The sequence below is a fragment of the Neovison vison genome, chromosome 1, assembly GCF_020171115.1.
Source record: "Neovison vison isolate M4711 chromosome 1, ASM_NN_V1, whole genome shotgun sequence".
Classification (NCBI taxonomy): domain Eukaryota; kingdom Metazoa; phylum Chordata; class Mammalia; order Carnivora; family Mustelidae; genus Neogale; species Neogale vison.
Window position 1 is genome coordinate 204,392,967 of NC_058091.1, and position 21,844 is coordinate 204,414,810.

The following is a 21,844-nucleotide window of genomic DNA, read 5'->3' on the forward strand; positions in this document are numbered from 1 at the left end:
AAAGTCTTTCTTCATAGGAAGTTTTTCTTTAGTCTGCTACTATGTACTATTTAACAAGTTTGGACTTATTATATATTAATTGAATAAAATATACATTGCTCCAAAAGTTTGGTGAAGCAAGCAGATGAGTTTTGAGTTGAAACATGGTGAAGAGTCTACAAAATAAAACCCCATGATGGACTTCAGTTGGTTCAGCAGATCTTTGCATAATTCTTTTGGCCAGGAATAAACTTTCAGGCACTGGGGTTATTGCTGGAAAATACACAGATACTGTTCTTTTTTCTTTCCTTTCTTTTTCTTCTTTCTTTCGTTCTTTATTTCTTTCTTTTTAAGGTTTTATTTATTGACAGGGGCACAGCGAGAGAGGGAACACAAGCAGTGGGAATGGGAGAGGGAGAAGCAGGCTTTGCGCCAAGCAGGGAGCCCCATGTTGGGGCTCCGTCCCAGCATCTTGGGATCATGACCTGAGTTGAAGGCAGATGCTTAACCGACTGAGCCACCAAGGCTCCCCAGATATTTTTCTTTTGGAGAAAGAGTAGAACTCTTGGAAAAGCTGCCCATTTACTTGTTTATAAAATAAGTTAAATATTTGTTCTGTTCTCTTCTGGGTTGTGTATACATCAGGCTTTTGCCAGTAGATGATTAAATAGGATTGAAATCATAACAGTTTTATGATGGTAGTGTTTCATGGCATTGAAGCATTTCTAACAGTTGGTTAATACTAATTACCATTAACATTTCACTATATTTTAATAGGATGTGGAAATAATTTCAGTGCGTGAGATTGAAAAGGTGGTAAAGCAAACATACGTGCTTTATGCTGTAAATTCATAGTTATTTAGGTTCTTTTAAACTCCAGGACACATTGTACCTTTTTTCTGGCATTGGTGGGGGGTATGTTGTAGATCAAGACTTTATTAAAACCTAGTTTGAATTTCTTCAAATGTTAATGTTTGTCAAATAATGTGTACACATAGGTTATATAGACAAAAGTATTTAATACGTTGTCTTGAAAACTAAGTCCACTTTCTGATACTCCTTGCCACTTCTGTTCGTGTTTTAGCTGGTTATTTTGGCTTTTAAAGATCTTTGTGTTTCTAAATATAATGCTAATACTACTAACTGTTAATTCAACAGTTCTGATAGGTGAGGCTTTTCCTTAAATTATGCCATCCTCTCTGCTTCCTCTCCTTGATGTTCTTAATTACTTCACAATTTTACTGAAAAGTTTCAATAGCCAGTAATTATTACACCTATGTAAATAGTACTCATATGTGAGCATTAAAAAGTATTGTAATTTTGTTCATTACTTTTAAAAATTTACTTATTTTTGTTTGTATTTCTTATTATTAATTCCACTAACTTCTCAGTATTGTTTTCCACAAGGTCACTTACAACTTGTATTAGTTCCCACACGTTTCCCCTTCCCTGTGGAGACACCCTTCCGAAAGACTTCATTCTCTAGCTTCTAGCTGGAGGATTGGCCTCAGGCCTGCCAGACAGCCATCATTCTGGAACTTACTTTTGTTGTCATCTTGGCATTCTCTTTGCCTTTCTCCTAAGTTGAATTTCCCGTTTCAGTGTTTTTCTCTTTCTTGGTTTGTTCAAATGTTTTGGTGGGCTTTCTGATGACGTGTGCATTCACGGTTACTAGTTTTAGACTGCAGTCTGCAAAGTGTCTTAATTCTGTATTCTGATTAACCTGGATATAGAATTACAGGTCGTTGATATTTTTCTTCATAATTCTGAAGAAGTTTCATTGTTCTCAACCTCAGACTTTACTGTTAAGTACAGTGTCATGATATGTAATCTTGCATGTGATTTGTTTTATTTTTCTTCTCAGGAAGTTTTTACAGTATTCTCTGACTGGTTTCTGAAGATTCATAATCACATACCTGTTGGAAATCTTTTTTTTTTTTTTTTTTAATTCTTTGTGCTGGGCTTCTGGTAGGCTATTTTAATTTAGAAACTTTGATTTTGGAAATATCTTTTATGTTGTCTTTTTGATAACTTATTCCCTTTTGTAATCTCCCCACTCCCTGTTCTCTTTCAGTCAGATACTGTACCTCCTAGATTGATCCTCTCATTTTGTCACAGTTTATGCTTGATGGAACTTTGCCTCAACTTTATCTTTCAAACCTATTTCTTAAAATTTATTTTGCCTAGGGCGCCTAAGTGGCTCAGTCAGTTAAGCATCTGCCTTAGGCTCAGGTCATGATCCCAGAGTCCTGGGATTGAGTCCCATGTCAGGCTCCCTGCTCAGCGGGGAGTTTGCTTCTCTGTCCCTACCCTGTCTCGTGCTCACTCACTCTTGTCTTACTCACTCTCTCAAATAAATAAAATCTTTAAAAAATTTTGTGGGGCACCTGAGTGGCTCAGTCGTTAAGCGTCTGCCTTTGGCTCAGGTCATGATCCCAGGGCGCTGGGATCAAGCCCTAGATCTGGTTCCCTGCTCAGTGGAAAGCCTCCTTTCTCTCCCACACCCCATTCTTGTGTTCCCTCTCTTGTTCTGTCTCTCTCTGTCAAATAAATAAAATCTTTTAAAAAAATGATTTTGCCTGTTCTATTGATTTTTGTTTAGCCTAATGAAATTTTATGAAATACAGATACATCTCATATGTAGATATGTGTATAAAAACATACATGTAAAAAATTTTCACTCTGTTGCCTTTTTCATCTTTCTTTTTTCCAAGTTAACTTTTTCCCCAACGCTATTTTTTTTCTCTTTTACATAAGGTGCTATCCTCTAATACAGAGATTGGTAAACTTGCCTACTGCTTCTGAGTTGCATTGCGTTTTTGTATAGCTCTTGAGTTGAGAATGCTTTTTAACATTTTTACAGGTTGTTTAAAAACGATTAAAAAACAGAAGAATATGCTGCAGAGACTGATGATGATCCACAAAGCCTAAAGTATTTACAGTCTGTTCCTTAACAGAAAGTTTTCTTATCCCTGCTTTAATGTCTATAGATTCCTTGCTTTTCTTTCATGGTTAGGAGTCAGACACTACAAGTGAGTTGGAAACTGTGTGTAAATAGGGCTTGGTTAGCTTTCATGGAGATAAAAACTTGTTAATGCTGAAGTTAGTTTTGTTCTGGGTAGACTGTAATGTCATTATCTGTTGGTCTTTTCTTTGGGGCCTTTTGGTTTCACTAGAAGAGAGTCTGCTCTCCTCACCTGAGGGTGTGAGCCTGCTGCACATGTTCTGAAGGTGAGAACACCTTTGAGTATGTAGGCTTTCATTTATTCTGATTTCAGTACAGTTGCCTTAATGTAAATTGTGTACTTCAGAATCAGTTTCTTCAGAGGCTAAATCTTCATCTTCTGCTGGAGTCATAGTGAAGTTTGTTATCTGACTGCACAGGGAGTGGAGAGTTGGGCATCCAGTTTCTACTCACATAGAAGTCAGCTCCCTTCCTCTCTCTTCAGCCTGACATGACACTCTGTTATGTAGAATATTATACCTCCTAGATTAGATTTTCACAAAAAAGGTTGAAAGATTGAAATATAACTGGGAATTGTATATGAAGTAAAATTAACTTATTTTTTTAAATTATTGTATAATCTATTTGTCCTTGTATACAATCTCATATGACTTTTTGGTATTGGAAGTTCATTATTTTATTCCATTATATAGAAAACATCATTATTGCTAAAAACTACAAAGAAATCTTTAACATTCAGAACAGCCCTCTGAGGTTTTAGATGTATTAGTTGCATTTTACAAATGAGGAAATTGGAGACACAGAGTGGTTAATTAACTTTTACTTGGAGGATCACACAGTAAGAGTAGAACCAAGATTCAAGCAGGCAGCCTAGATCTAGAGAATGCTTTCTTTCCATCTATGTTACACTATAGTTCAGAATAGCATATGATGGGGCGCCTGGCTGGCTCAGTCACTTAAGCATCCAACTCTTTGATCAGCTCAGGTCTTGATCTCAGGGTCATGAGTTCAAGCCCTGCATTGGGCTCCATGCTGGCGTGGAGCCTAAAAGATAGCATCTGATAAACATAGCAGGTGAATTCAAATAGTGATGCTGTGAGTTCAGAAGAGAGAGACAGTGGGCTGGAGAGTTAATGGTAAGCTTTACAAAGGATGTAGAGCTTATGTTTTTGAGTAGGTAGAAGGGAATAAAGTAGTTCAGATAATAGGTTGTGATCCAAGACAGTATAGCTGTTACCTTTAGAAAGTGTTAACACACCATTCTGATTTAAGTAGAGGCTTGGGGACTGTTGAATGAAAGCTTGAACATATGGGTGTAGCCAGATCATAATATTACATTTCAGAATATTGTATGTGTATTGTATTGTATTGTATATTTACACTGTGAGTTATGGGAAGGTTTTGTTCTAATATGGGATTCAATAGAAACTTGGTTTCAAGATTCATCCAATATTCAATATGAATTGAGGGTGTGGAGGTTATAACATTTTAGGTGTTTGTGGTTAATATATTAAGGTAGAAGTGATACAAGGAACATTATGCTTCCTGCCTGGATTACATTGCATCTAATTTTGTTACTTTCTTCCCTTGAGTGTTGACATATTTTGTAATTTAATTATTCTATGGTAACAAAGTATTGCGGTGGGGTAATATTTGAGAAATTTCATTTTGGTCATTTCATAGCACTTTTGGCTAAGATTTTGTTTTGCTTTTCATTGTAAGTGAAGGAGTTGGAAATTGTCTCTAGATTCTTGTATCCATTTTCAGTAAAAATAAAGCGGTGTTTTTCCAGCCTGGGCTTAGGGCCCTCAGCCAATGAGAGAGAGCATAGGTAGCTCTCAAAAGCAGTTCACTTGTGATTTGGGGGAGGTATGGGTTGTATTTTGCTTTTAATTTTACTCCATTTTCCTTATTCTTTCCCAGTGTATAATGCCAAGAAAGAGGTGAATGTATTGTGTTTGATACAGTAAAATGAACCACCAATGTTGTTTCTTTTATTTTTAAGTTTTGGAGAAGACTTAAATGAGTAAGGAACATAGGATTCAGAATATCCTAGAGGGAAAAATTGGAGCATCCGTATTCTAGAATTTCATCATCAATCTTAAACATTGTTTTGTGTTTCACTCCTTTAATGCTGAAAGTTAAGATGAAGTTTAAAAGACTTGTAAAATTGTTCCTAACTTGCTTTCTTAGAAAACTTGGTACTCAGAGATCGATTCTCTGCTTCATTATAAGAAAAACAGTGATTTGCATGGGGAAAACTTTAGTAGTCCTATTTATTGAAAAAGTCGGATCTTGGGTGCCTGGGTGGCTCAGTGGGTTAAGCCGCTGCCTTCGGCTCAGGTCATGATCTCAGGGTCCTGGGATCGAGTCCCGCATCGGGCTCTTTGCTCAGCAGGGAGCCTGCTTCCCTCTACCTCTCTCTCTGCCTGCCTCTCTGTCTACTTGTGATCTCTCTCTGTCAAATTAAAAAAAAAAAAAAAAAAGTCGGATCTTTTGTTAATTGCTTTCATAATGTTCACACTTAACCTGGTTTCAGCTCTTAATAAAGTGATTGATATCACTTATCATAGATAAAATGAGGTTATACTTTTATTAATGCATTATTTTAAGAATAATTGTATAGGGGCACCTGGGTGGCTCGGAGGGTTATTAAGCCTCTGCCTTCGGCTCAGGTCATGGTCTCAGGATCCTGGGATCGAGTCCCGCATTGGGCTCTCTGCTCAACAGCGAGCCTGCTTCCCCTCCCCTCCAACACCCCCCACCCCGGTCTGCCTCTCTGCCTACTTGTGATCTCTCTCTCTGTGTCAAATAAATAAAATCTTAGGAAAAAAAAAAAGAATAATTATATAATAGGAGCTTACATGTGTAATACTTTTCTTCTCTGAGTAGATGTTTTGGAAGTTTTAAACAGAGAGGTCTTAATTTTGTAGTTTTTTTAAAGTAAACTACTGGAAACTGAATCATAATGTAAACTTAAGCTACAGTGTGTTTTTACTTTTGTTAATTAGAAAATGGTCCCACAAGCTTAGATTATGCATGGTGGTTTAGGTTAATACTTGGTAGCTTTTTTCTCTGTATGCAAATGCAACCCCTCTCAGAAGTATCTTTCACTACAAACAATGTATTTTCACCCAGTTTAATGGAACAGGTCTATGTTGATGGCGGGGCAGATCCCTTGCTGGAAACTCTTGATTACTGTCAGGGCCCTGTGTGGTGTATATAGTCTTAACCATCCCCCCCCCCGCCTTTGGAAAGTCTTTATACTTTAAGCAGCTGTAGACTACCAGTGTTTGTCTTTGATGTGAGAGCATAAATGCAAAAACTCTAAAATCAAGATATTCTTACTTTCTGAGAAAAATATAATGATAGGATATATGCAGTGATTAAGTTGTAAAACAGTTAAAGAATAATTCATATTACATCTTAGAATGATGTGGAACCTAAATGTGCTTTGTTAATCTCTCATTAATCATTTTAATTGAAATTGACATACTATCATTTTAACAATCCTGCTTAAGCTGAATATTACAAAATCATGCTAACTTTTGCAATGATGCGATATACTCTTATTGCTTGTAAATGATTTAGTAGCTGTTAGCCCAGATAGGAAGAAGATTGACAAATATGTTAGGGAGAACTTGTACAATAATGTTGGCTGATTTCAGAAAGAATTGTGAGGGGATAACACATGGACTGTCACAAAATACGGCACTGCAAAATAAGAACAATGTAAATATCACTCTTGAAATTCTTACTGTAAATTGCAGAGATTGTTGGTTTTTCAGATTTATAAGACTTGAGGATTTATAAAAACAATTTAGCTTCCCCTTTCCCCCTTACTGCTCAATATCATAGAAACTGACATCTGTTATTATGTGGGTTAGCTTTGTCACTTCAGTTGAGTTTCAGATTTCTCTGTTCTATAACTAGAGTACCACAGACTTAAATTGAGCAAGATAACTTTGTGATAGAATACTGAATATTTGCTGAGGGTAATAACTGTAAACTAATGGCATTTGCTTATTTATTAGTCTTATTTTTTATAACATTAAAGAAGTAATTAGTTCAAATACTTAAACAGTATATATTTAACTTGAGTTATGGTGGATATAAGAAGACATTTAACATACTTGGTAAATGACTTCAGAAGTTGTATGCTGAAGTTCTATATGTGTATTGTGGTTTTACATACCCTAAAGCAGGTTTTCACTATAGTAAATATGAAAACATGCAGAAGTCTTTTATATAAGAAGTTCAGGGGTTATCATCTAGCTTTTCAATATCTGGTTTTGTCTTATCTTAGAAACAAATTGGGTATTTTATTTATAGAATATAACCTAAAAATATTACAATCTATGAAGAAATATATTACTTGAAATCAGTTTCTTATACAGCGATTTGTAAGTAGTATCTCCAAACTAATGTGTAGACTGTATTCTAAAATGCCTAGAAATAAAATAATACCTTTTTAAAGAAATAATGCTATAAATGGCATCTCCCCCAGCAATATTAGCCCATGAAAGTTCATTTTGTCTGTAACATAGTATACAAGACCATAGTTGTCCAAAGAAAATAGTGCTATTACGAATAAGTAATTAGGAAAACAGATTAGAGAAAGTATTTAACTTGCATCATGATATTTAAGAAAAAGAAGAGAGATTTATGTGAAAAGGAGGTTAGCTGGTATTGAAGTAACATGAGAAGAGATGAGAACAGTGAAAGGCAGGGAGGGGATGCTACTCACTGAAAAATGAACCGAGTAAAGGGCGTTAATAAAATACCCAGCACATACTGTCCTGGGGGCCTGGTTCATCTGAAATAAGTGAGTAAAGATGAGCTATTCCTGTACTACCTTTTTTTTTTTTTTTTTTTTTACATTTTAAAGGGGAAACTACCCACTAAGTAAGCCTTAAAAACGCCATACCCTTTATAAAACCTAGGCAGTCCTTTAAATTTATAACCATGGGTGGTAAATAGTTTATATTTTTGTTATTACCAATAATAAAAACAGATCTTTAGACTAAAACTTTTTCTACCTTGAGTGGGTTTTTTTGTTCTGTTTTGTTTGTTTTTACTTTGAGTATATTGTCCCAGGAAAAAAGTGTTGTTTTTTTAATATCATTTTCAAAAGATCTATTTACCCTTGCAGCATAGAATTAATACTATTTCTGCTTAGCTAAGCTGCCATGTAAAAACATTTCTGTGGCAAAATTCATTCACTGATTGTTTGAGTACCTACTGTGTGCCGGGCATTTTTCTTGGAACTCTTAACTACAGCAGTGAACAAGAAGAGAAGAATCCTTGATTTAATGGACTTTACATTTCAATAGAGATTTATTTCAAGTTCCATTTGAAAAATGCCCCAAAGTCATCTATCTTTATTACCTTTAAGTTGTCTTACTTTTGGATAGGTGACCTTAACTAGAGCAGTTGGGACACTACATTTCTATCCAGTATGTTAAATAGTATAAAAAAAAATAGAATGGGCAATAAGTTTATTAACCCATTTTTAAATAGGGCAAAAAAGAACAGCTTTTTGAGCAGCAAGGGTGAGAGTTCTTATCCTTTCCCAACTTTCTGTAAAGGATTCTTCTGATCATGAGAATGTTTGAACTGTATGCATCTTTCATGGCAGCTCTGTTTTTAGGTTTCTAGTGTTACTGCTAAACTACCACATGACTTGGGTGCTATGTACAGTTTAGAATAGGCAGTAATAAGTGAACATTCTGGATCTAGACTACCTAGATTTAAATCCTTACTTCCTCTAAGTAAGTTGTGTGCTTTTAGACAAGTTACTTTTCTGTGCCACAGTTTTTTAAAATCTATAAAGTAATGGTAATAGTTGGCTAATGGGAAGTTGAAATTAATTAGTAATGCCTAGCACTTACAAGTACTAAATGACAGCTATTACTCTTTCCCAAGCTTGACATGGAGTTGATGTGAAAGTTGCTTTTCTAGATTTTTTTTTTTTTTTTTTTTTGCCAAGCACCTCATTAGTTTGTTTGGCAGGTTTATGCATTTGATATAATGGAAATCTGGATTCTAGCTTTGCATCATCCACTGGTTTGATATTCATTTGATCACTTAGTTGTAGGAGTGGGGGAGTTCAGGTAAAATAATCTAATATTTTTACATAAAGGCTTTTTTTTTTTTTTTTTTTTTAAATAACTGAGCATGTTGGACCTTTGGCTGTTTTTGATTACTCAGCTGGACCTTATTTTCTCTATGTGTTTTGTTTAATGGCAGTCTGTGAAATGATGATACCAGCTTATCAGTGACTATTAATAATTCTCATATTTTGAATTATTGGGTGATTTACTAATGATTGCTGTGATGTTTGTTTGTGTGTTTAATTCTAAATGCAATTTACTCAAAAAGCATGCCAAAGAAAAGGTAGTTCCCTAAAATAACCTCTACTTTGGTTTTTCATGTCACTGAGAACCTATTTCATAAGTTTATTATAATAACCTCCTGATAAAACTTGAATCTGATAAAACAAATATATTCTGTCCCTAGTTACAGCTTAACATGTATATGTGCACTTTTCATTAATTTTAAAATGTTACAAACTTCACTAAAATTTGCTTTGTTTTTATGTCCTATTTCCTGAAAGACTAATCAGATTTTCATTAGTTTTTCACTTCCTTCCAAAGGGCACCTTGTAGATAAGCATGTTGTAGAATCAAAATAAATGTTGTAGTCAGATGTTATTGGAGTTTAAGTCCTGTAAAGATGATTCTGTTTAACTCCCACAAAGTTACCTCTGGTTTTTCCTGAACTTTATCTTCTGCAGCAAAGTTCTATTTTCATTAACTACACACTATTTTAAAGTAGAAGATGGTGGTGAGAGATCAGTCTGTGTTACCTTTGGATTTTTTTTCTTTGTGAAAGCAATGGCCGTCTTGATTGTAACAGAAAATTATCTGGAATTTGGACTCGAAACAGGTAATCATTTCATACAAGTTTAAAAAATCAGTTTTGCTTTATCAGGTGTTAATATTTTTTACTTCATTTAATTGTGTTTTATATTTGATGTTTTTAAAATTAGATTTGAGATGTACAGTAATCTTCTAAATAATTAACCTTTATTATTATTAATTTTCTTTTTTTGTTTGTTTTAGCTAAATTTTTTGTTAGCTTTTTCCAAAATGCTGTCCCCTCATTTTTTCCTTAAATTTAAGTTTCTGCAATGCTGAAGTTTACTCACATAGATAAAGATGCAAATTTTGATGCAAATTTTATGCACACTTATGGAATGTACAAATATCAAAGGGATGTTTTCAAAGACTGTTCCTGCTAATAACCAAATTTTATTGCATTATGGCATACTAATTAGCACATGAAAGAGCCTAAGCTAGTCACTTCAAGATTTAAGATGTTCTGTTTCCTAACATTTTATTTCCTAAGAAAGAGTCTGTATTAAGAATAATTTCTTTTTCCCCTGCAGGGTTTACAAATTTTTCAGATAGTGCGATGCAGTTTCTTGAAAAGCAAGGTTTAGAATCTCAGTAAGTTTTTAAAAATACTAAGTATCACTGAAGTTTAAATTTTTTCATTTTTTTGTAAAACATTTACTTTAAGTGGCTTTGTGTTTTTAATCCTTGAAAAGAGTTCTTTTTTCAGGACTTTGAGAAATATCATCACTTCTAATGTTTACATATGTATAAAGTTAATATGTTTGATAGCATTCTTATTTGGATTTGCTCTTATTTGATTTAATTTCTATGCCGCCAGAGATTAAATAACCTTATATCTGAGTCATATATCAAATTCTGAATATGCAGGTCGTGTTGTTATCAGTGTGGCTAGAGATGCTAGTTCACCAAAATCCATTGTAGGTAATTGAATCTGAATAGTCTTTTTTTGTAAAAGTTTATTTAGTTTTTGTTACTATGAATTGTGGTTTGTAAAGTAATTAGAAGAAAGGAAATTCCTAGAAAGTTATACAACTTACTACTTTTTTTTTTTTAAATTTTATTTAGGGGTCCTGTTTCAAAACTTACTTTCAAATTTTTCCTGGCTATTTTCTGTTCACTCATTGGGGCTTTTTTGACATTTCCTGGATTACGACTGGCTCAAATGCATCTGGATGCCCTGAATTTGGCAACAGAAAAAATTACACAGTAAGCGGAAAATGTACATAAGCACATGCAGATAAATATATGTTTTCCATCTTAATGAAGGTATATTATTGTAATGAAATCATAAATTATTGTATTGAAAATTAATAAATAACCATTTGATGTCACACTACTTCTATAAGCAGGTTTCTTTCTTTTTTTTTTTTTAAGCAGGTTTCTTTTATTCACTTCTAAATTTTAAGTCCTATGACTAGAAACATAACAATTACTAGATTTCTTTTTCACTTGTTAAAAAAAGGAGATATCAGTATTTGTTAGAAGTCAGTGTTTATGATACCATAATCTCTACAACTGAACTAAGGATCTATGGTAATTCTCTTAAATCAGAATATTTTCATTAACATATTTAAATTTTATGTAAATCTTAATTTTTACTTTAAAGTGTTTTGAAAGTTAACTCTGTATACATAAATTTGTGTTTTTCCTGTATTACTGATTGGCTTATGAGACTTAAAACAATATTTTATTTGGGGATTGCTGATACTCTACAGTATTAAATACCATAGATTACTTTTAACTGCCAGATTCTATTTCAGTTCTCAAATGGAGAAATCATATTTGAATCTCTACGTAAAGTTCAAAGCCCATTTACTCTATTTTTCGTGGTTGTTACAGATGTTTTTTGTTGATGTTAGACACCTTGGCAGAATGGCAGGTTTATATCTTTCAGTTCATATCCAGACACAAATTTCCATCTCGTCTTTATGTTTTGCAGTAGACTCCCAAATTGAGAACATTCCATTTTGATATATGTATATACTCTGAGTTTCTCTGATCATTTTTCTTAACATTTCTGCCCTTAAACTGTATTTAATGATGCTGATTTTGTGGTCTTTTCACATTCTTCTCTCTTACGTATGTCATTTTCCTTTATTTTAATTTTGAATCTTTTTTGTTTTTTCCTTAACCTCCATTTTTCTACCTATTTTGTCTGTGAGTGTGTGTGTGTGTGCGTGCGCACACTTGTGTGCAGGTGTCTGTGCACACGCACACTTGTCTGTGCGCACACGTGTTTACCTGTTCTCACCTCCCAGTACCCACTTCTTCATTCCTCTTTTTTCCCCTCCTTTTACTCAGCATGCTGTTGGCTGCATCCTGCCTTTCTCCCAACATCCATCCATCTCTCTAATGGCTTCTCTTAAAAACAAAACCGGGTTCTCCCCCTCCTCTCTACACATACACTTCAGTCCACTAACCCCAGTGTTAGGATTTAAATAAGCTGAAAGGGTGGGTGGAGGGGAGCCCTTCACCAGCTACTGAAACCGCTGTGGGCTGCTCCTTGATACTAGAGTGTTCCCTAGCAACACTGCATACCTAATACTGCTGCTTTCTTCCCCGCACCCGGTGGTTTACCCAGGCTGGGGGATGAAAGGATCACTTTATAAAAACATTTAAAGCATTTAGTGGTGGTTTATGATTGGGAGGGGGCACGTCTTACTTTCCTTTTCAGTAAAATGTAGCTTCTTTTTAAGGTTTTTTTTTCTCCCCCTTTGGGGTTTGGAGCTTTATTTTCAATTCATTGCAGCCCTGATTGTGTTACAGCACTCTGCCATGATAACAGGAGTGTGGGCAACCTTGTTCTGGTGTGAGAACAGCATGACTGGCACAAAGAGCAGTGTCTCCTCAGCCCGGTGTCTAGGCACTAGTACTTGTTTAAATGCCAGAGCTTAGAACCAAAGTTCCACCTTTGTCTGCCAGGTGTTCTGACGCAGCCCTGTTTTCCTCACATAGATCATTGCCCTGTTTTCCTCACATAGATCATTGTCATTTTCACTGTAGTGAAGATTTTGAAATGTGTGTGTGCGTGCATGTGTTGTGTATTTAAAACCCTCCAGTTCAGCCCTTCACTGTGGTTAATCCTGAAAACAGGATATGGTAATAAAATAGAAGAATTTGTCTTTTTTCTGAAATAAGAATAGTCTTTATAATCATCTGTCTTTGTATGATACAAACTTGGGACAATAATTAACAATAAAATTATAACTCAGACCTAAAACCTTTTGGTGTATTAGGTATATTGCCTTTCTGGAGTAATGTAAATTTTCTTGGTATGTGTAGAATAGGGAATTTAACTTCATAATACTTCATGAAGAAATTAAGATATATGAATCATTTATGATTTTAACAGTGTATTAAAACATTATATATGATCATTGCATATTGAAAGTTTCCTTAATTGTAAGTTGTTGTGGTAGGTTCCATGTGCCTTAAGCCTTCTAGTATTAAGGACCTTGCTAATCACTGGCTCTCTCACTTGTAAATAATAAGGAGGCACTTTGTTTTAGCTTGTGCTGAAAAAGTGTCAAAAGGTGATGCCTCTATACTGAAAATCTATTGGATTCATTGACTGTGTAAAGTTAGTCATTTAAATACCTGTGTATTGAATCAGGGATATAGTAGGGGATTGTTAAAGAACACTAGGATAGAACTGAACAGATTTAGATTTTAGTGCTACATTTGCCTTTAACCTGTAATATTGCCATGAACAAGTCATTTAACTTTCCTGAATCTAAATGTTCTCATTTGAAAAATTCAGATAATGAGGTAGTTTTGCAGGAGCTCAAATCCATGTCGAGTGATAACAATAAATAGAAAATAATGATGATAGTAGTACCTTAATACAGAATACTGAAAACAAGTTTCTACCTTCATTTTGTAAGTTCCAAATATCTGTAGTTTATTAGTGTATTTTGTTCCTGGGTTTTTATATTTATTTCTTACATACTTTCAGAACATTGCTTCATATCAACTTCTTGGCTCCTTTATTTATGGTTCTGCTCTGGGTAAAACCAATCACCAAAGACTACATTATGAACCCACCATTGGGTAAAGAAAGTGTCCCTTTGTAAGTATGGGTATTTGAGGGCTAATTTTTGATTCCTTATAGAATCAAAACTGTTTTCCAAAATGGTATATACTGTAATTTAAGTTTTTTAATGATAATACTAGAATACTGTATTTTTAAAACATTAATAGAAATGCTAAAAGTTGTGTTCTATAACAAGCTACAAATCATCATTTAACTTTTTATGATCTTCATTAATGAATGAATGTTAATATACATTAACAGTTATCTTGTACACTTCTAAGTTTTTCTGCCTTCTCACTTAACCCAGTTGTTACCTGACATTTTTATATCTTGGCCCTATTTTTAAGATAGTTTCTTCAGTTCTTTTTTTCTTAACTATGAAAATTAACAGAGGATAAAATAAGTAGTATAAATGGAAACTCATTAAGCCCCTGTAAGGGATATTAATATTTTCCATATTTGCTTCACCCCTTTTTTGTTTTGTTTTATTTTGTTTTTAAGATTTTTAAAAAAATCATTTTAACAGACAGAGACCACAAGTAGGCAGAGAGAGAGAGGAAGGGTGAAGCAGGCTCCCTGCTGAGCAGAGAGCCAGATGCGGGGCTCAATCCCAGAACCCTGGGACTATGACCTGAGCCGAAGGCAGAAACTTTAACCCACTGAGCCACCTAGGCACCCCTGTTTTGTTTTTTTGATGAAGTAATTTTTCAAGTGAAGTAGAGGTCTTAACATTTTTACCCCTAAGTACATGAGTATGTATGTCTAAGAAATAAGGACATTTTCTGACATAATATTATCATCATGCTTATCCAAAAAAATGCCTTAACATTATTATCTAATACAGGTCATAATTCCCCTTTTAACAAAAGAAAATGTAAGGAAACACAGTTTATTAAAGGATACTAATAACTTTACTTAACATATTAACCTCATTAGCCTTATGGAACTATGTTAGAGTAATAGAAAGATTGAGACAAAGCTGGTTTGAACGCCAGTTCTGATCTTCATTAAAACTGTCACTTGCGGGAGATTAACTTCACCGAGCCTCTGTTTCCCCATTTGGAAAATGAAGATAATAGTATCTACCCCACAGAGTTATCATCGGAATTAAATGAAAGAATGCGTGTACTGGAACCAGCTGGAAGTAAATGCTTAATCAATGTTTCTTTCATGGCTCTGCCTCATCAGAATTAAAGTAGAAAACCTTAACAAGTCATTGACTCCACAATATACATTTTATATTATGTATTTCTTTTAGAGCCTGGTACAGATTTGTCTTCCAGAATATAATCAGTGATGACCAGGACTTTTTTTTTTTTTTTAAGAATTCTCTTTGAACTAGGGAAGCATTCATTGAGGTTAGAATGTTTCCCCACACACACACACACACAAGTAAGTTCATACATTTCAGCTGTCCTGTATTAAGTGCCTGATGTGTGCTAGAGTTTAGAACAGATATGGAGCATGGTCTATATGTTATTTTCAAATTACTCACAGTGTTACCTTTTATCAAAGGAGAAACCCTGGCCTTTTGAAAACATTAAACCACAAAGGACATCAGAAATTACCTCTTCTTTCTATGGTCCTTTAAGGGGCCCTCGTCAGTCAACTGAAAAAAATATCGTAAGGGTACATCTTCTACCTGGAATCCTCATTTAGTCTTGAGGAATTGTGCCCAACTGAGCCAGCTTGAGCACATAGCTTAAATGACTTGCTGGAGAGGAATCTGAGACATCCAATTTCTTCATAATATATCAGAATCTCTGGTTTTCCTGTGATCCCAATCAGGAAATCAGCAGAGTGACTGATACCTGTTCAAATATCTGTATAAATCAGACAAAACTGTAGGCATGGGTTGTTGACTTGATAGTTCCACAGGCAATCTCCTGTAGTTTCTTTCTTTTTCTTACTCTCCAGTTTAACAGCACCCAGCTTCTCTCTCCATTTCACAACCAGGTTTTTTCCATGGAGGAGGGTAGATAGTGAAGAGGATCCCAGTTACTTTCTACACTTTTCTTCTAGATATCTATTACTACTGTTCTTAATGATACAATTTTCTGTCTAGGTCTATTATACAAGTCAAATTATTATATAGATAAGTTTGTAATGTAGTAGAATACTTTTGTTTTATATCCAACTGTAATTAAGTATAGATATTCTATATTTTATATGGTGAGCACTGACACATTGAACTAGCATGCTAACGTATTTTGGTCTTTGAGAGCACCGTGTCAACTTTTTGATCTGTAGAATGACAGAAGCTACATTCGATACTCTGCGACTCTGGTTAATAATCCTGCTGTGTGCTTTGCGGTTGGCCATGATGCGCAGTCACCTGCAAGCTTACTTAAATTTAGCCCAGAAATGTGTGGATCAGATGAAGAAAGAAGCAGGGCGGATAAGTACAGTTGAGCTACAGAAAATGGTAAGTTTCGTACTGTAGTCAAGTGAAGAACAGCAAGCACTGTATTGTAAGAAAACAAAGCATTTAATTTTCCTTAATAGTAATTTAAGCCCACAATACTCCTGCCGTTGAAATAAATGGCATAATCTTAAATTGACAGATAATGAAGAGCCCGCAATCCGATTTTGGTGCTAAGTGAAGAAAGTCTCAAGTCCTCTTCTTGCCATAGTACTTCAAGTCCTTTAGTTTGGGTTGCAATGCTGTGGTATATCTACTATTGCTAAATGGGACCCCCAGTTGATTTGGAAGACATTACAATATATTATTGTCTAGCCTTCAAGACTTACGGGGTAGGAAATACTAGTTTAAGTGACATGTAACATTATTCTAAGTATTTGAACATGAGATGTAAATATTTAACTTAATGGGAATTCCAAAGAAAGGGCTAGGAGTCCATCCACCATTATAGTTAACTGGATCTGTATAACCGATCATGTCTTTTTTAGAAATCTGGGGTTGGGTGTTCTGTTTTTCATATTCTTTCATAGTCAGGGTGTTCATCAAGATTCAGAGACTTTCTTACTGGTTTTCCTTACATATTTTTGTTCTCCCTATGATTTTTCCTCAAATTTTAGTTACATATGTTCATGCAGAATGGGGACTTGATGTTTTTATTTATGAGGGTTTTATGACTCCTCTGTTACTTTTATTTAGCTTGATTTTCTGATGTCTGCCTAGAGATTCTAACATTTTCTTTCATATTTGAAATGTAAGTGAATATACCATTTAAATTTAAGGGTTTATTTTCTCCAATTTATATTAACCACTTAACTATTTTCAAGGAATTTAGTATTTCCACATTTAAAACTTATCTTCAAACTGAGCCTTTCAAAGTCAGAAGTCAGTTTGGGGGCATTTATAATGAAGTGCAGACCTAATAACATTTAGCTTCCTTCCCGTGATGGGATTACTTATCTCTTAAGCAGTTCATTTTGACAATTATATGAATAAGTTTAATTCACTCCTAACATGTCAGCCAGCGTTAGATACTTAAGAATTTTGTTGGTTGCAGGTGGCTCGAGTCTTTTATTACCTTTGTGTCATTGCCCTGCAGTATGTGGCACCTCTGGTAATGCTGCTTCACACAACTCTGCTTTTGAAAACACTAGGTAGGCTTGCCCTGGCAACTGGGAAATGTGTTTGACTTTCTACCTATAATTAATACTGCTTTTTGTTACCTACAAAGAAATATGCTTCTTTAAATTATTTTCTTGGAGAGTTTTAAAAAGAAACATGGGAAACTTTTAAAAGTTGATTCGTCATCTTCAGGTCCTTATAGTTTTACAATATTATGCTTTACTTATAAGAATTATTTGCTAAAGATTAATTCCCATATTTACTGAGAAACTTGAATGAGCACTCTTGGTCTTAGTTATTTTGTATTTTAAGAGGGTGGTGAAAGATTCTGTTAGTGCTTGATCATTTCAGTTATTATAAGGTAGTTGTAAACTTACATGAATCCAGGATCCTTTAGTGAGTTCTACTTTAGATATTGATAGGATAAAGATTTCTCAGCAGAAAAACGAAGTTCTCCTATAAGTCTGTTCACTAAACTATCAAGTTCCTGTGTGGTGTTATTTGAGAACTATTCATTATTTTATTGATTATTTCCCTTTGCTTAGATCAGGCAGCCAGCCAGTGTGGGGGTTTAAGAAGCCCAAAGGAACTAAAAAAGTATTATTTGGGTGGGCTTCATAGATACTATAGAGCTGATAATAGATATAAATGGCCTTTAGGAATCTATGAAACATAAAGAAGTAGCTCAGTTATAAATTATGTGACTCATATCCTATCCAACATAGGAAAATATATGATGAAAACTTTCTGGAAGCTATTAATAGTCTCTCATATTGAAATCATAGATAGTTTCTGAGAAAGAAATTTATTCTGATATTCTAGAGGTAGAAAAGATTTCTAAGAAGTTACTGAGTTTGTCCCTGTCACTCCAGTAGAAGTAGTTGATTAATGTATTATACAAGGAAAAGAATTGTTTTTATTATTTTACCAGATTGTAGTGCAGTTAGTTAAAAGTAAATTAGATTTTTATGTGTACTCTTACTGGTAAGACCAGCTTGTAGTCTAAACAGGTTAAACGAATTTTTTACCGGATATGTACAAAGGTTATTTTACTTTATTTTCAACATGAAGTAATTTGTTATGCCACTAAACTTCCTGTTCTTAATTTCAAGTATAATTTTAAAACTTCTTTTTCTTTTCTTTTCTTTTCTTTTCTTTCTTTCTTTCTTCCTCTCTTTCTTTTTTTTTTTTAATTAGAGGGTTTGGAATTAGTTTTAGTCTTCAAATTTTATTTGTGTCTTGAATTTTCTAGGTAATCATTCCTGGGGGATATATCCAGAATCTATCTCTGCCTTGCCAGTGGATAATAGTCTACCCTCCAACTCTGTTTACTCTGAATTACCATCTGCTGATGGGAAGATGAAGGTAACTGTTACACAAATAACAGTGGCACTGAGCAGCTTAAAAAATATTTTCACTCCTCTGCTTTTTCGAGGACTTCTGTCTTTTCTGACCTGGTGGATTGCTGCTTGTCTCTTTTCTACAAGCCTTTTTGGGCTTTTCTATCACCAGTATCTGACTGTGGCATGAATCTCAGTTAACAAAAAAGGATATCCAAGTCACACTTTGAATTGAAATGCTTGTGCCCTTGAAGGACTGTCGGAAACCAGAAGAAAGCAAATACAAAGGAAAAAAACATATCAGAGTATCTTGTTTTAAATGCTTCCTCTGTATTCTCAGGGTGAATCAATGGTATAATATTTAAAATTACAGAGTAGATTATTAACTGCTATACTGTGGCATTGGAATTTTAACTCCTTGTATTAACTGATGTGAGAGGGCTATCTACAGGGGTAATACTTTGATTACCTTGGTTTACAGAAACCTCCAGCAGTCTTTGAAACTTCTCATATGACTCCAGTTATTGATTGATTGTTCTTAATAGTGTAAAGGTACTGTTAATACTCATAGTGGCTGCCTATATAGAACAGTCTTCAAACTGAGCCATGCTTTGGGAGAGGGAAAGGAGCTAGAGTCACTTCTGTTGGTAACCTTTCAAACAACAATAGCAAAATCCAACAGAAAGGAAGAAATAGCTACTGTATATTACAGTAAAAAAAAGCTGCATAGTAATTTTAAATTTAAAGCAGATGTACATGCTTAATATCTATAAGTACTGCTGCTTGAGAGTAGCAAGAGTATTGTTTTAAAATATATTCTGTCCAACTTGAGGGATCTTTTAAAATGATTGGCCATATGAACATTTGCAGTCTAATAGGCTTGGAACTCCCATATTTTATTTTATTTTCTGTGATCCTAAATACAGTTCTTTTAATAGTCTAAAGATATTTATCAATATTGATCAGACTTTAAAAAATTACTTTAATCCTGCTGACTACCTGTATGTATTGTATTGTATATATATTATATATTAAATATATAATATATTGAGATTATAAAAGGTGAAAATATTGGATCCTTATAATATTTTAAGTTGCTGAATGTATATTAAATGTGATTGAATGAGCTGTGTTTATATCTAGAAATTTTCTTTCTTTTTGGAATGAGATTAAAATACATTTTGAAAGTTCATCAGATCAAGCAATTTATTTGCGTTGCCCATGTGTGAGGCTGCTTAAAATTTTATAAATACTTGGATGAATTCTCTCAAATTAAAATACTTTTTCTGTCATTTTCAAACATCAGAACCTTTCCCACTAACCAAATCTACAGGAATAATTTAAACCCATGTTAAATAGGATTTGTTTTAAGTTTATAGTGTTTAAAATAATTGAGATAATTTGAAGGAAAAATTCATAGGAATGAAAAATATATGTAAAAATTTTTTTGATGCTTTGTTTATCTAAAACCTGAAATAAAGAGTTTCATTTATAAAGGGAATGAATATAAGAGATAAATAAGGTTTGTTTTCTTTTTTGAACAAGTTGTAGAATTTATAGATAAACTTTATTCTAAAGAATATTCTTGAGAGGCTATATATCAATGCTATTGTCACTATTGAAAGCAATTTTGGAGGTCTTTTGAAATTACTTCCAAGGCTTGTGGTTCACATTCATTTGAATAATCGCAATACAGACAAGTTCCTGTCTTTTGGTATAGATTAGATATTTTGGAATTAGCTAATATTTTTAAATATGAGTGAATAATTAGTGCTTAAGTTGGATAAAACTCTGGTTGATCAGAATTGTTAATATAGCCTAATGGTAGTTCATGTGAATTTCCAAAAGAAACATTCCAGATACATCTTGAGATAACACCATCCACAAAAATAACTATCTTTTAACAAGATTATAGCAAAGTATAACATTTATTTTGTATGTGAAAGTTCTCACATGTTGGACTTGAAAAGAACCTTACCTGATACTTAAAACCTTTTTATTAAAGAGCTTCATTTTAAAAACTATAATTTAAGTTATTTTGAGTTTCAAAGATTGTACCGAGAAGTAATATGGGGTCGGGGGGGTGAGAAGACTTAGAATTTATTATTGGATGAAATCACGTGCATTTCTAAAATACTATTGATTCACTCTTTTTAGACTTGAAATCTCCCTGAGTATACTGTGAATGTATACAAACTGCATATTAAAGTAATGGGTTTGATTTAGGTTTTTTTTAGTCTTTCCAAACAAATTGAAGGAATGATGATTATAACTACTGGTTTGTTTAAGCATCTTGTCTCCACACAAATTATATTCCTGAGTGTAAAGGGTTTATACTTTATGTAAGCCAAATATTTTTTTAATTGAGCTAAAATTGACATATAACATTGTATTTGTTTTAGGTCCACAACAGAATTTATATATATAAATTCCAAAATGATCCAAATTATATTTTAATATTCTTAATTAGGCCAGTAGAATTCTTTTTATGTTGGGCTCTAGTCAATATAAGTGCTTCATAGGTCAGTTATTTTATATTTCTACTAAATTAATAGGAATCCTTAGTAATCTTGCTTCATATGATTTGTGGGATTGCATTTGACAGTTTGTTGATTCCTGCCCCCCCACCCTCTGCCCACTGCACTGTATAAATCAGAGCTGTATTCTCCTTCTACCCCCATTGATATGTCTGAAATGAAAAGCATATAATTTTATCTTAATATCCGTATGCATTTTGATTATCTTTGGCATTTTCCCCAGAATTCCAATTGCTATGCATAAATGACCAACGCATCCAAGCAGAATGGGCTCATTGTCTTATTGTTTCTGATATAAATATCATTGGTAAAATAGTGACATTTCTTCTTGAGTTATGATTCAGAACAGATATTCATCCATTAATGGAATTGATAGGTCCAGGAAGCACTAAGTAGAATTCATTATGAAATCTATAATTGGAACTTCACTGGATAGATTTTATTCTTTCAAATGAAAGATTAAATTCTCAGTACTGAAAAGCATAGGGTCTCAACATTCTCTGAATTCAAACATACTTTCTGAGCCATC

General features: G+C 33.8%; 1 protein-coding gene across 1 annotated transcript in view; it reads left to right on the plus strand.

Annotated features, from left to right (window-relative positions):
- Positions 1-19,970, plus strand: part of TMEM161B (transmembrane protein 161B) — a 68,291-nt gene extending 48,321 nt beyond the window's left edge. The window contains exons 6-12 of the mRNA XM_044265945.1: positions 9,741-9,892; positions 10,395-10,455; positions 10,930-11,070; positions 13,820-13,933; positions 16,148-16,322; positions 17,374-17,470; positions 18,691-19,970. Of these exons, the coding sequence (XP_044121880.1) occupies positions 9,741-9,892; positions 10,395-10,455; positions 10,930-11,070; positions 13,820-13,933; positions 16,148-16,322; positions 17,374-17,470; positions 18,691-18,968 (1,018 nt within the window). The 3' untranslated portion in view covers positions 18,969-19,970. The remainder of the gene's footprint in view (positions 1-9,740; positions 9,893-10,394; positions 10,456-10,929; positions 11,071-13,819; positions 13,934-16,147; positions 16,323-17,373; positions 17,471-18,690) is intronic.
- The last annotated feature ends 1,874 nt before the right edge of the window (positions 19,971-21,844 follow it).